The sequence below is a fragment of the Xiphophorus maculatus genome, chromosome 12 (genome assembly GCF_002775205.1).
Source record: "Xiphophorus maculatus strain JP 163 A chromosome 12, X_maculatus-5.0-male, whole genome shotgun sequence".
NCBI classification, from domain to species: domain Eukaryota; kingdom Metazoa; phylum Chordata; class Actinopteri; order Cyprinodontiformes; family Poeciliidae; genus Xiphophorus; species Xiphophorus maculatus.
In genome coordinates this window covers 5052054-5066363 of record NC_036454.1, presented here as the reverse complement: position 1 = coordinate 5066363, position 14310 = coordinate 5052054, and the positions used below count along the sequence as shown (strand labels likewise).

General features: G+C 39.0%; 1 protein-coding gene across 1 annotated transcript; it reads left to right on the top strand.

Moving 5' to 3' along the window:
• Nucleotides 1–446: 446 nt before the first annotated feature.
• fgf5 (fibroblast growth factor 5) lies at nucleotides 447–10189 on the top strand. Its single transcript, XM_005808801.2, has 3 exons — nucleotides 447–677; nucleotides 3950–4053; nucleotides 9818–10189. Exons 1-3 carry the CDS (start codon nucleotides 476–478, stop codon nucleotides 10187–10189), a joined length of 678 nt encoding a protein of 225 aa, XP_005808858.1. The 5' UTR covers nucleotides 447–475.
• Nucleotides 10190–14310: the final 4121 nt, after the last annotated feature.

Genomic DNA, 14310 nt, shown 5'->3' with positions numbered 1-14310 from the left:
TAAAACATTATAAAGCATCAGAGCCAGTGTTTAAACCCATCTATGGGTCGGAGATTTAAACTTTTCTTTATAGATAAAAGGAGGTGAGACGTTCGTCCTGCAGCTCCGGGGACAAACCGACTCACTCCCGTTCAAAATATTTTGTTTCTGTGCGTAAAATGCTGCATCCTGGCGCGGAGGATTTCTTGGAAAGACCTCCGTGTCGGTGGCGCTTCCTTCACGCTGTGGGTCGGAGCTGAGCAGGAGTGGCATCTCGGCGACAAAATCCCGCTGAAAGAGCGTCCTTTAGAGCTCAGGCATGCATGAAGCTGTGAGCTCACTGGCGTTATAAATATCCCCAGCAGAAGCACCGCGGCCGGGGTAATGCCCACCCGCGCCGCACGTTTGTGCGCGCAAACCTTCTGGGTTCTTGACCTCGCCACTGGATCGGTTAAAATGCGAAACGCGGCGTGGTGAGAGTCTCCTGCTGGGAAGAATGAATGTTCCTCTCTGCCTTCTGACCTTCGCTCACTGGATTTGCGCCGCGGCCGCAGCGCAGCGCGCCTCTTTGCTCCTTCAGGAGGGGATCAGCTCGGGACGCAGGACCTGCAGGCTCTACTGCAGGGTTGGCATCGGCTTCCACCTCCAGATTCATCCCGACGGCAGAGTGAACGGCAGCCATGAGCCCAACCAGCTGAGTAAGTCTTCCCCTGCATGCACAAAGCAGCTCCACTACTGAATCATAAACGTCTGGACGCGACTCCTCTTTATCCCTCCTAAGTTTCCTGGTTATGTTTTCATGAATGTTATTCCTGTAAGTTGCAACAGTAATGGTTCCCACAGGAGCAGGGGTGTGAAATATATCAGCACAAGTCATCAGGTTGACGAGCCTCTTTTGTGTCCGTCCGGGATGTTGGCAGGTAGACTATTTGTGGAAGTAACAGGTGCAGCTCTGAGGCGCCGGGATGAGCGCGGCTGCAAATCAGCGTGACTGACATCACAACAACGCGACTCCACTGCGCAGCAAAAAAAATAAATGCCGCTTAAATAAAAGGGTCTGTCCGATAAAACTTTGACGCAGAGGAAGTTGAACTTCCTGATTTAAAACCCATTAGAGCGAAACGCGGCGTGATGGATGAAATTAGCAACAAAATCCATAATCGATGGACATGATGTTGGGCCTTTTTGTGGATTGTGCGCAGGTTGCAGCAATAAATTACTCAGCATTTATGCCCAAAGAGACAAAAGTGAGGGCATTTTTGTCTAATCAGAAATGCAAAACCAAGTAGTTTAGATTTGATTTTTTAAAGTTAAATAAGAAAAAAAAAATAACATGAAAGCTGATTTCTTATTGCTGAACTGGTAATCCCCCTTCAGTTCAAATGAATGCGCACAGATGTAAAATCCTTCAGTTCACCGATATCCTCTTCAAATTTTAACATTACAACTGCAAACTTCAATTTAAGAGTTCATGTTACAGGCCCCTTTACTGTGATACCCTAAATAAAATACAATGCATGCAATTCACTTTAAAATTAACCTAATTAGTTATTATTTAATAAACAGTTCACCTGTGTGTATTTTAATCTTAGCATAAATCCAGCTTTCCTTTTGACAGGATGACTATATTCATGCGCTTTATAAATGTGGCCTTAATGGAAGAGGTGCAATTCAAACCCTGTTGAAATAAAAATCCCATTTTCAGTCAATCAGGTGACACAGGAACAAGCTGCTCTGGTTAATCAACACCTAAATCAACCTTTTTACTCTACTAGTAAAATGTGTGTAGCTGAAAGCATCAGCTTGAACACACCTGGAAAAATGTCAGTGGCTGCAGCGCAGTGCTGTTCCTCTGCATGTGACAGGACGGTGGCGCTAAAAACAGGCTAGCACTAGAGAAAACCCGGCGGAGGCTCCAAAAGGTTCCAGACTGGGTGGAGGCTCCAAAAGGTTCCAGACTGGGTGGAGGTTCATCGCCCAGCAGGACAACCACCCTGAATATCCAGCCAGAGATACAACTGGATGGTTCAGATCAAAAGAGTGGCCCAGTCAAAGTCCAGTCCTAAATCTAATTGGGAATCTGTGGTGAGATTTGAATATTGATGCTCCACATTAGGGGTGTAATTAAAGATAATTTTAGTAATCGATCATTCTGACTGCTAATCAATTAATTGGATAAAAAAAAATTATTTAACCACTTCAGCATTTTTATACAATATTAGAAATAGATTAAAAGATGCAAATAAATGTATAATTAAAATCTTATTTTAAACAAGAAAATAAACATTTTATTGCCTAAAATTCAAAAACGCCAAATTCCTTTTGGTTTTGGCTAAAACACACTTGCATACAAAGGTGTTTTTATCTTAAATGCAACATGTATTCTGTGCTGTTTTAGTTGAAGTTCTGCTCTGAATACATTGTTTTTTTTCCAGCAAATGGCCTTTTTTGAGTCTGTGTTCTCCAGTTAGCAATTAATCGATTACGAAATTAGTTGAGGTTTATTCCAACATTCGACTCATCGCGATTCTTTTGACTAATCCGACTAATCATTTCGGCATTTCTCTCCATCCAACCGGACCATTCTGCAAAGAAGAATGGGCAGAAATGTCAGTCAAAAGACCAGCAGCTGCAATTTCAGCAAAGGAAAATTCTGCAAAGTTTTCACTCGTGGAGCTCCAAAGGTATATTTAGATGTCATGTAAAATCCCATAAACACTGATGTTTGTGACTTTAATGGGACGAAGCATGAAAAATATTTAATGAGCCTGAATTCTTTTGTAAACCACTGTGTGTGTCCTGGTTAGAAACCTGTAAATATGTGTTTCAGTTGTTATTGAAGTCTGATGAAACAGGCGATGCTCCCTGTGGAAGCGCACATGGTCTCTCTTCACTGTGTTGTCAGGTTACATCGGTTTAAATGCAGCAGCCATCTGTGTGTGTGTGTGTGTGTATGTGTGTGTGTGCCTGACAGGCAGCAGATGAACACGAGTCAGGATGTTTTAAATTTGGAAGTTTGAATGAATCTCAGAGATTTAAAAAAACTGCAGAGAAGAAAATTATTTTTTATTGCATTCTGGTTTTGTTCAGTTTTTACAGACAAACGCTGAAGAGATTGCCAGTTTGTTTCAGCAAACTTATTATTTTTAAGATATGACAGTTTTTTATTTTCCCATGATCTGATTTTTTCTCAACAACCCACTAACACACTAGAATGCACCTTAACTTTTATGTTTTCACCATATACATAACTTTAAAAATGTAAGTTGCAAATTAGACACAAAATTTTCCTTTATTCCAGACCAAATTAGTCCATATGAATAAAAAGGCAAACATGAAACTACTCAGTTGTTCCAGTTTTACAGAAGCTTTACATATACCTCACAAAGATCAAAGCTCTTATTGAGAGGCAGGGAAGTTTGGGACATTACTCATGACAAACATTTGACTTACAGACGTCCATTTTGGCCTGAGGAAGACTCTAAGTCTGAGGTGCCCAGACTCACATGGGCCAATATTTGAAAGCTGAAACTAATGGGACAGCACTAGCTAGGAAGAGGACGGTGTCACGATTTGACTGCTTTAGTGTGTGGGATTTACCTGGGAGAGGTTTAATCGAGGTCTTTCTCTCAAAATGAAATTATTCCAGAATTTCCCTAATTTATTTTTCTGAGAAACACTCAACTTGTTCGTTCCAGTTGCTGTCTTCTGTAGGTGAAATACTGAGAGCGCTTAACCCATGAAATAAACAAAAGTCCAAACTGTCCATTTGAAGCAATGGCCTGTAAGTATTGATATCTGTCATTACTGATGTTTGAGCTCTTTTGTTGCTTCAAACTGATTTCAAAGTGAAGACTAACAGACTTTTTAACGTGCAGCTGAATCAAATAGAAGAGCTGATGTGAGAGCTTTGGAACTAAACTGATGTTATTGTCCTTCAGTTGTCCAGATGTGGTCTTTGTCTTTCCAGGTGTCCTGGAGCTGATTGCGATTTCTCAGGGCGTCATCGGCATCAAAGGGGTTTACAGCAACAGATTCCTGGCCATGAATAAAAGAGGACGGCTCCACTCCACCGTAAGGACTCTACACACGCCACAAACTCCTCGCATGTTTCACAAAACAGCTTCTGATGGGAATATTGTTGCAGCATCAGAACCCGATTAGACTTTCCAGAGATTCCGCTGACCTTCCCAGTCCTCTGGTTAAGACTCTCTGATGTCCTCACCTTCATCGTCCTCTCCAGGCTGCAGAAACCACCTCAAGTGGAAGAGTGTCTGTTTTGCTGCTCAATCATTCATTATGTTTGTCTTCTAGTCACAGCCCTCTGCATAATGCAACTCAAGATTCTGTTTTTGTAAAAGCTGAAACGTATCAGCGACCAACTCCTGACCAGGACCAGCCACACTGCAAAAACACAAAATCTTACCAAGTATTTTTGATTTACCGTAGTTTCCAGTGCAAATGTCTCAGTATACTTGAATGAAGACAGAACTAACTTAAACATAACTTTTCAGCAAGAAAAGTACTAGTTACACAGGCAGATTATTTCACTCACAACTCAAAATACAAATCTTTTAGCATCAAGCGTTCAGTTCACATTTACACACAAATTGGTTGGTGCATAAAATTATGTAACTTAAAATTCCCTGCATAAGGTTAGATTAGCCTTTGTTCATGAAACGGTGTGTAAGACGGCTCTCTACGGTGGCTCAGTGGATGTGACATGCAACAAATAATGCAAATAGGAGCAGGAAAAACGTACAACTTCAGCGTATGTTAGAATCAATCTCTGATCATTTTGAATCAATTCAGAATTCTCAGATCTAGCAATTGCGATTCTTTCTGCACCTCTCCATGTAACCAGTTCTTTTTCATCAATGTTAAGGTACTATTGACTCTACAATAATGACTCCACAATATCTCTGAAAAATTACTTGGAAGTTTGTTTTGTCTTATTTCAAATGTACTAAGATATTTGCTCTATAACTAGACCAAAGATACTTGGTGAGACTTTGTGTTTTTGCAGTGCAGCAGGAATTCTTGTTTTTCTTTTATCTAACATGAAATCATTGCCTGTTCTTCCTTCACGGCTACAGCGGAGCATCCTTTGCTCGTGAAACGGTTCTCCATGGAATTCCTTCCTGAGGAGCTATGTTTGTTTTATGAGTTTGTGCTGCTTGGCATCTGCAGCAGAAAGCCACAGAATCTGACGTAAGCATGTCATGGCGCTCGCACTCTGCTGTAATCTTTAGCCGCTGTTTTGGAGGTTCTTAAATCCCCCCGAATGCACAGCAAGCTGAAATCTTGCCGCAGCAGCTTGGCCGGCCGACCAGTCAGCGGTCAGAATCACCAGCAAGTCATCTGTGGGAGCCTTGGCAGGCGAACAGATAGAAGCGACTCCCGGTTAGCGAGTGTTAATGGGAAGAACAGATTAAGTCCAGTCTGGGACGTCTGATAATATACAGCGGAGCGAGCCACGAAGTGAAAATGAATATGGCGGGTAAACAATAAGCTGGAGGGCAGCGAGCTCAGAGCCGGGCGGTCTGCTGAGAGAGTCGATGCCCAGCACAGGCAACTTCTGCCGCTTCAGCTCCTCGTACTGTTTCAGAAAATCATGTCAGTGGGAAGGGATGTGCCGTTGTTCCTCAAAGTAAATACTCAGTTCCACTTTTGGGATAATTTGAATATCACAAGCTGTGTTTCCATCAGGAATGTGTTCAAAACTCTGTTGATAATGTTGGAGAAAAAACACACACAATTTCATATGCCGTTTCCATTAAATACAAAATGTAATTAAAATCACTCATGAATAAATTTGTTCACATGATAAGTCATTGAAAAACACATTGAGCAATCATCTTCCTTTTATTTCCTGTCGTCTTCTTTATGGTTTCCACCAGTAGTAACATCCAGTTGTTGATCATGTGACTCATGTGATGTCAAAAATGTGATGCTTCAATTGCAGTTTTACACATACATCAATTTCGATACGCCTGAAAAACCACCTCATCCAACTTTTTACAGAAAAACATAATAATAATAATAATAAAGAAATATGTTCTTCCATTATGCCAGTTTAGGAATTACACTTTGCAAAACTTTGTGCTGCAGCTGGAGTTAAACAAATGCTTAATCTGGAGTCTGAACCAGACAATTACTAAATGTAAATAGATACAGTAACCACGAAAAACTATTAGTCTTCCTTCAGATTTCTTCCATTTGTGATTTTTTTTTCATGACTAAATTATTTAGAACACAAAATACATTTTAATATCAACCATAACTGAAGGAAACAAAAAATGCAGTTTATAAATGATTATTGAATTTATCACTTGCCTATGTCAGTGGTGTCCAAACTCTTTTCCTACTTGGCTTTCTCAGAGTGATATTTAGCTATCAATGACTTTTTTTTGAATTTCCTTACATCAGGGCATGATGTGCTGCTTTTTGAGATCTTTTAGCCTACTTCCTGATGTCCTGCGGGTTCTTTTGAAGTGATTTTTTTTATTCTGCAGGTCAGGCAGCTATTTGGCCTCCATGTATAGCTGGTGAAAATTATTAAAAAAATGTGAGTAGTCATAGTTAAATCATGACTTAACAGCAGGGTAGTTGTATTTTCAAACAGGGCCACACAGAGAGGTTTGGATTCATTTTCCTCAATGTATAAAAAATGGCTGCTTTGTAAGGAACAACTGGCGAAAATTTGATTCCTATTTCACATTATTAAGAGCCACTGCAGAGCAGCAACAGAGCCAACCTCTCTTAACCTTAACAAAGACCTCAGTTGGTAGTTCTTGGTGAACCTCGATGGTTTGAAGAATGATTTATCAAAATGAATTTTTGATCTGCAGGAGCTTTAATATTGGCATTTTAGATGAGCAGCAGAGATTTGTTTCTTTCTGTTTTAGCCTGAGGAGCAGAGATCTCTCCAATAAATATTTGCAGAAGTAAAACTCCAATCTGGTTATAAGTGGAAAACCTCAGGCTTCACAGTCATGTTACACTCTTCATCCTCTGCATTTGTATCTTCAACACCAATGATGAATCTAAGCTCAAACATGAGACAAAGAACGTCACCACCAGAGAGCATAAGTTGAGATAAGATCAGATGTGAAGAAAAACATAATTAGAGAAGATTTGCTGAGTCATATAGGTTATATGAAAAACAACAAGACTGTAGCTGTGTTTCAACTGACCTTAACATTTCTGAATTTTCAATTATGAAAATAAATGGAAAAACAGCTATTTGGAAAAACTCAAAATTGGAGTGAGGATGAGGCCATTTTTTTGGCTGAAGTGAGATTATTGTGCTTTACAAAAGCGCAATGAAAATATTTTTTTCGCAACAAATAACTCCTATGATCAGCAACTGGTTGTTGCTACTGGCAGAAATGACAAAGAAGACGACAGGAAGTGGTGGGAGGATGATGGAGGAACATGTCTTTTAATCACTCGCAGAGTGAATAAACCAATTCATGTGGGATTTTAAGTGCTTTTAAATTTTAGTGGATACACAGGTCTTGGAAAATTGTGATTTTTCAACATTAGCAGAATATCAATAAAGTTTTTCACACATTTTTAATGGAAACGCCACTAATGTTAGATGAAACAATATAAGATAACCTGAAAAATGATTAGATTAAATGGATGAGACAAGATATGAGGTAAGGAGTGGCAACACCAGATATTTTGAGTTGATGTGAGATTAGGCTGAAATAAGGAGATTACATGATTTAAAAACAATAAGACTAGACAAGATGAGAAAAAGAGAGAACACCTAACCAGGCATTCGATGACATGACATAAGCTGATTCAAAATTAACAATATTAGGAGTAAAATTACAAGACTTCACAAGAAGAAACAATAAGAAAAAGATAAATTAATATTTTACTAAATTAACCTTTATAACAGCAACATTTCTCACTAGGCTCGGGAAGAAAAGGATCAGTTCACGTTTTCTCTGAAAGATGCCCCATCAACTCCCAGTCTTCTGCCAGATGGCAGAGACTGAAAAGATAAGTGAACGGGGCGGAGGGGGTGTCATCACAGATCATCATAAACCCAAGCTGATTTCCTTTGCAATGTTTGATGAAATAAATTCATTAGCAAGAGCTTGTTTGAGCAAAAGAGACATGATTGTTTTCAATTTATTTAGATTCAATCATTCCCTAGAAAGAGTTTCTTTTCCCTCCCAGCTGTGCCTGAAAATCAGCAACTTTCAACCCTGTGCATTACAGGCTGTCAGAGTAACTTTAGAACGTTAAAAACATCTCCGTTCTGCAGATGTAAATATGAACACAAGGTAATACTTCTGGCTCGTGGGAAAAAGTCTTGAGGAGTGTGACCAAGCTTTAGGATTCAACCAATCAGATCTGTGGAATCCGCCTGCAGCTAATGAACCCGTGAAGGCCAGCGGACGCCGGGTTTCTCCTCTGCGTACGTGCCTGCGTGAGAGAGCTCATTGGTGCACGATCCGGCGGCTTTGTTTCCAAATGTCAAAATCCCTGACTGGTACCAGAGCTGGTATGCTGCTCGGTTCTGTTAAACCGCTTCATCCCTGCTGCAGCGACGACTCTGGAGCGCCGAGCAATTTTCTAATCATCTTTAAAAACAACAGCCCAAAGGAAGCGTTGGCCACTTAGAAAAACTCAAAGGGTTGTAGTGTTCCGCGACGAGCCGCGCCGCGCTCTCCTGTGACTGGCATGTTTACCCAGCGCAGGAATGGCATCGTTTTCTGCTATGCTGCGCTCTTCAGCAAAGCAGAACTGTTTGTTTTTTCTTCAAAATGCCATGAGGTTCAACAAGAAAAGTCAAACCCCCGCAAGAAGGAAAGCATCTGTACTTTCTGAAAGTTTCCCATCAGGGATATTCTTAGGTACAGCAGGGAACACCTAATGGGTTTGTTTCTTTTCGGTGTTGTTCTCTATTTTATGAGAACAGAACAAGTTTCTCTTCAAGGTTTGGTCCAATTTGTGAAACATTTCCACTTACTAAAGTCAGAGGGATTTGTGGAGCAAGTACAGATATGCTTGGAGAATGTTTTCTCTGCAAAGCTGGGGTTTTTAATATGAATGCAATAAATACACTAAAAATTTAGAGCTACATCAGTGTAATCTAACCTAAGGTGTAAACCAGATTGCACACTAATTTATACATAAAAGAAAAAAAAATTAACTCAAGGACTTAAATATAGAAGAAGGATTTTAGCAACCATGTTCTGCTAATCAAACACACTGGTGTGTATAAAAAGCAGGAGTTTTGGATGTTTGTTGCTCAAACTTTGTGCCACATGGGGCAATATCTTAAAATCGGAAGCTCTCTAGGCCCCAAAAATGTGATTAAATGAAAACAAAAAGAGCTGACTTTTGACCTAGCAAACTTTAAACTACACTAGCAACATGATGTATAAATTATTGTAAATCCAAAATATAAACAGGGTTTTGCAGAATTGTATCAAAAGATAAAAATAACCCATACAGTTTACAGATTTGGGGGGAATGTTGACTGGTTATCTCCTTTTCTGCTCTCAGCAACAAGTATAAGATTTTTTTTAATGTTTGTTATATTTAGCTAAAGTTAAATAAAAGCAGAATTGGCTGCACCTAGTAAACATTGCTGGATATAAGTGGTTCTAGTTGCAATAAAAAAAGAAAATAAATAAATACTTTGTGTTGTATTTAACATTTCCCGTTTTAAGAAGAGTTTTAACTGAGTAAAAATGAAATAAATGGAGTCTCTGAGAAGGAGCCAGCGTGTTCTGCAAACAAACATTTACTTTAAAAGGCAACTTGTTTGAACTTAAATCTGCTAATACCTTTTATTTTCTCCCTTTTTCAGGAATGGTTCTCAGACGACTGCAAGTTCAGGGAACGTTTCCAGGAGAACAGCTACAACACCTACGCCTCGGTGATCCACAGGAACCAAAGGACCGGTCGGGAGTGGTATGTTGCCCTCAATAAGCGGGGGAAAGCTAAAATGGGCTCCAGTCCGCGGGTCAAATCCCAGCACGTCTCCACCCACTTCCTACCCAGGGCCAGCCTGCATGACTTTACCCAGAAAGGCTTCACCATCACAGAGCGGAGCAAAGAGAGGAGGAAAGCGCCGCCACCGTCGCCCCCCAGACCCCCAGCCGTGATCCCGAAAGCCCCCACAGGACCAGTCCAGAGACGCAGACAGGTCAAATACTGGCCCAAGTTCAGGTTCGGATAAGTTTGCAAAGGAGGGACCAGAAAAATAAACTTTAAATAAACTGGACAAAAGTCATTTCTGATGCTCAAATCATTCCAGGATTCTGTGTAGCATGGAAAACAAAGCCAAAGGGCTGCCAGGAACACTCACTCAACCTGACGCTCGGATCTGTGGTGACGGGTGGAAGTTTTCTTTGCACTTAACTCTGTGTTGCTCCGTCCTGTTGTACATCATCACTAATGTTCTGGTTATGATGCTTTTAAAGCAGAAACCCTACCTGAACACATCAGGTAACATGTTTTTGTTTTTATATCAAATGTTACACAAAACAGTTTTTTATGTCTCAGATAAACATCTTGTTTTATAATTCTTATTTATATATAAAAAAAATCATAAAAAGCATGGCTGCATTAAATCAAATAAAGTTGGTTCACTGGTTTTTATTAATCCTAGAGAAGTTGGTGTGGATCCAATCAGACGTAGAACTTCCCAACCAGGAGTTTAATCATTTCTCCCGAATGGTCCTGGACTAACTGTCAGTCCAACGCATGTTCAGACATGTCCTCCCGGTCCTCTGGATAAGAGAAATAATTGAAAAAGTTATTATATATTTTAATAAATATGACATGACAAATCCATCAGGTCTCACTCTTTACTTCACACACTCACACATGACCATAAACTCATGCAGCAGCTTTGGGTTGAAGAGGTAAATTAATCGGGTCGTTTGGAAACTAAAGTATTTGATGTTCTTATGTAATTTTGTATCACTAGAGTAATAAATGAACTGTGCATAAGTTAATGCAGATTTGTGATTTTCAACATCAATTGTTTGGTAGCAAAACAAACAAAATCTCTAATAATAAAAAATGAGCACAAACAAACAACTTCTTTTATTAGCACCTTGGTAAAGAGGATTAAAGGTCCTTAAAAACAGCTTTTATTTTTATTTATTTTTTTTTGTAAAATTCAACCTCTAATTTAAACACATATTAAGAAATGATTGTCTTTTGAACAAGTAACTAATGGCAGACTTCATGGAACCCTAAGCTTTCTCTATAAAATCAATGCAACAAATTTTTTTTGCTTTTTAAATTTGATGAGATTAACTAGCAACTTTTAATTATTAACCCATCACTTCCTGTTTTCCTGGAATATAAATGACATGCTGCACAGCTTTGGCCACTTTGATTTTTCTCCATGCTGTGGAGAGTTACCACATCTCCACAAAATACCTTTAGGGACACAGTGGGAAGCTTTCTACAGATCCACAACTTGTGTGTATTTGTCTATTCTTGTTTTCACAGCAAGTTGTATTTGTATAGATAACATTAAGCTGCAGACACCTAAACACAGGAAATACAATCAAACAAAGCTTTAAGTTATTACATACATGTTTGTGGTTGTTGAAGGTTTCAGATTTAATAGAAAACTCAAATCATACAAACCATAAAGTATTTTTATTTAGCTCTATCATGGCTCCCAAAGACAACTCCCACCTGAGACACGGACCAACTGTCTCTCTCCTAACACTGAATTAGTTACAATCAGGCTGAAAACACTGAGACTCCCCTCTCAGTGTGAAAGGTCACAAAAACTCAATTCATTTTGGAGACCGGCTGTCCCTTAAAAAAAAACAAAAGCTGAGTCCTGACCTCAGGACATTCCCTCTCTGTCATCAGCAGAGGGATAAAGATGCTGAGGAGGTTTGGAGCCGTAGTATCAGATGGCAAACAGCCGTGGACTGACCATGCAGGAAGGAAACAAATATTAACTGACTGTGAAAGGGGGTTCCCTAATAAAACACGTCATGTTTACATTAATAACCTGTCCTACCAGATTAATTTGGATACTTTTTATTTTCAAAACATTCATTAGATATCAAAAAGCACCACAAACGCATCATCGCCTTACGTCAAATTGTCAGAAACTGGGATTTTCAAAATCTGTTTATGTCTGAAGGATTTCCTTTAGTCCCTTCATTTTAAAGTGTTTTATTCTAAGACAGACAAAATCTTTATATACAACAGGAAAACATAAAAAAACAACCTAATTTCACCCTGTGATATATATACTCTGAAACCTGGAGTGAATTTAAAGCAAAGTCCTACTGCACAGAGGTACACATTCTGTGAAAGTAAACACAAATATCTGGGATTTATGCATAAGATAAATGCATAAATAAAATATCTATATCTTGCGAAATGTTCCTTTTGTGTCCACACTTGAATGGGAAAATAGTTTAAAAGTCGTTGTTTTTTGTCTCTTTTCCTGATGAAAGTGGATTAAAAACATTCAGCAACTGCAGGTGTTTGTTTTCCTCAAGCATGGTTCAAGATTACATCCTTTTTTCAGATGTTTTTAAAGAAAACGTCTGTATAATGGAAAATTTTTATTGCAATACAAATATTAAACGTTTTTGTGGATGATCCTGTCAGATGCTGCACAGGGCATCTGGGAAAACAATTCTGCTTCACTGTGTGTGTATACCACTAACTCGTTTCTACGAATGCCTAATTGCTTTCCAGGCTTTTTACTGAAACATTAGAGGATATTATATCTCACTGTAATCCCAAGGTGGTATTTAGAGAGGGTCTCTGGTGCTTTAATGACAGAAAGATATGTGTGCTGACAGGTTTGAGAGAGTGGATCTTATCCGAAACCTTTGGGACCATGACTTTTTTTTTGGTTTACATTAGTGTAAAACATTCCTGGCTCTGTCTCACTCACCAGCATCCTCCCTTTGCTGGCAGATGTGCAGATTGGTGGGATTTCTGCTCTCTTGGAACAGTTGACCTCATTAACATTTGAAGTTGTTCAATCAGAGAAAGAAAACATTCAGATTCTCTTCTGATGAAGGTGATGCATGAACAGCCAAACCTCACGTGGAGTTTTAAAGGCTCTCCTGAACATCCAACACTTTCATGGATGGGTAGAAGTTAAGAAAATGTTTTGTTTTTACTGGAGTTGTACATAATATTACAGTGATCAGTCAAAGAAGGAAGTAAAAAGAGGACTATTATAGCAAAATCACATCATCACTAGCAACATTCTTCATTTTCCATATTTTCCTCTAAGGCAGCCAGACAACTGTTTAATATTTTAAAGTTATGATAGAGTTTCTGAAGTTTTTCTTTCAGCTGCTTTTTTTTTTTTTTACCTCCCTTCATCCCATCGACGCTCCATCTATAATCTCATTTAGTAGCCAAATATGTAAAAATCACACAATCGAGCCTGCTGCTTCTTTAGGTTCAACTTTAAAGATTGTCACGCAAGCATTGTCTCATTTCTGAGGTCAGCCAGTATTTTCTTACCCAGAAATAAAACCCCACTTAATTATTGAACAACGCAATGAAAAATAAATGTGTAACCTGTGTCGTTCTCATTCTGAGCTGAACTGTCTTCTTTGCTCTTTCGCATTGCATGTTGTAATGACTTTGAGAAGATTTGAGGGACTTGGTTCTGGAGTTAATGTGCATATAAACCAGATGCTACCTCCTTATTTTTCTATCCTTGGAACAGAGAATGATCAGGAGATGACCCCAGCAACCATTTATGATATTACAGACTTAAAAACAAGATTTTAACATCCTTTCTTTATCACTCTGTTCATTTTTTAGTGTTGGTCAAGAAAAATCCAATGACCTGTTTTGTCCTGTTTGGACAAAATTATGCCATTGAAAATGCAAGTCTTAGTCCATAACACCGCTAAGGTTCCTGACCTGCTCAGTAGTTTTTAATCCTTGTTGGGTGTAGCTGAATGTTGATCTTTAACTTCTGAAGTGAAAAAAAAGAAAAGAAAGTTCTGTCTTATATTCATTAGGATGAAGAAAGGTTTTTTTTCACCTTCTTTTGGACAGACTGTCTCAGAAAGTTTAAGATATTCTGTTAATGTGGTGGCAAAAATGTAGAGCTGTGTGTTATTAGCATGTATGTAGGGAAGGTAAGACATGTTGTAATTGGAAGAACGTTTAGAAGTTGAATAAAAGTGGCCCAAAAAATGCAGCCCTGAAGAACCCAATATGTGATCTTTGTTCACCCGGATTTACCAAATGTTACCAAATGGCAAAAAATAGTTTGTAAGCCATCATCTGAACCAGTGTACTCCAGTATCAACAGCTCACACCCATTGATCCAGTCCA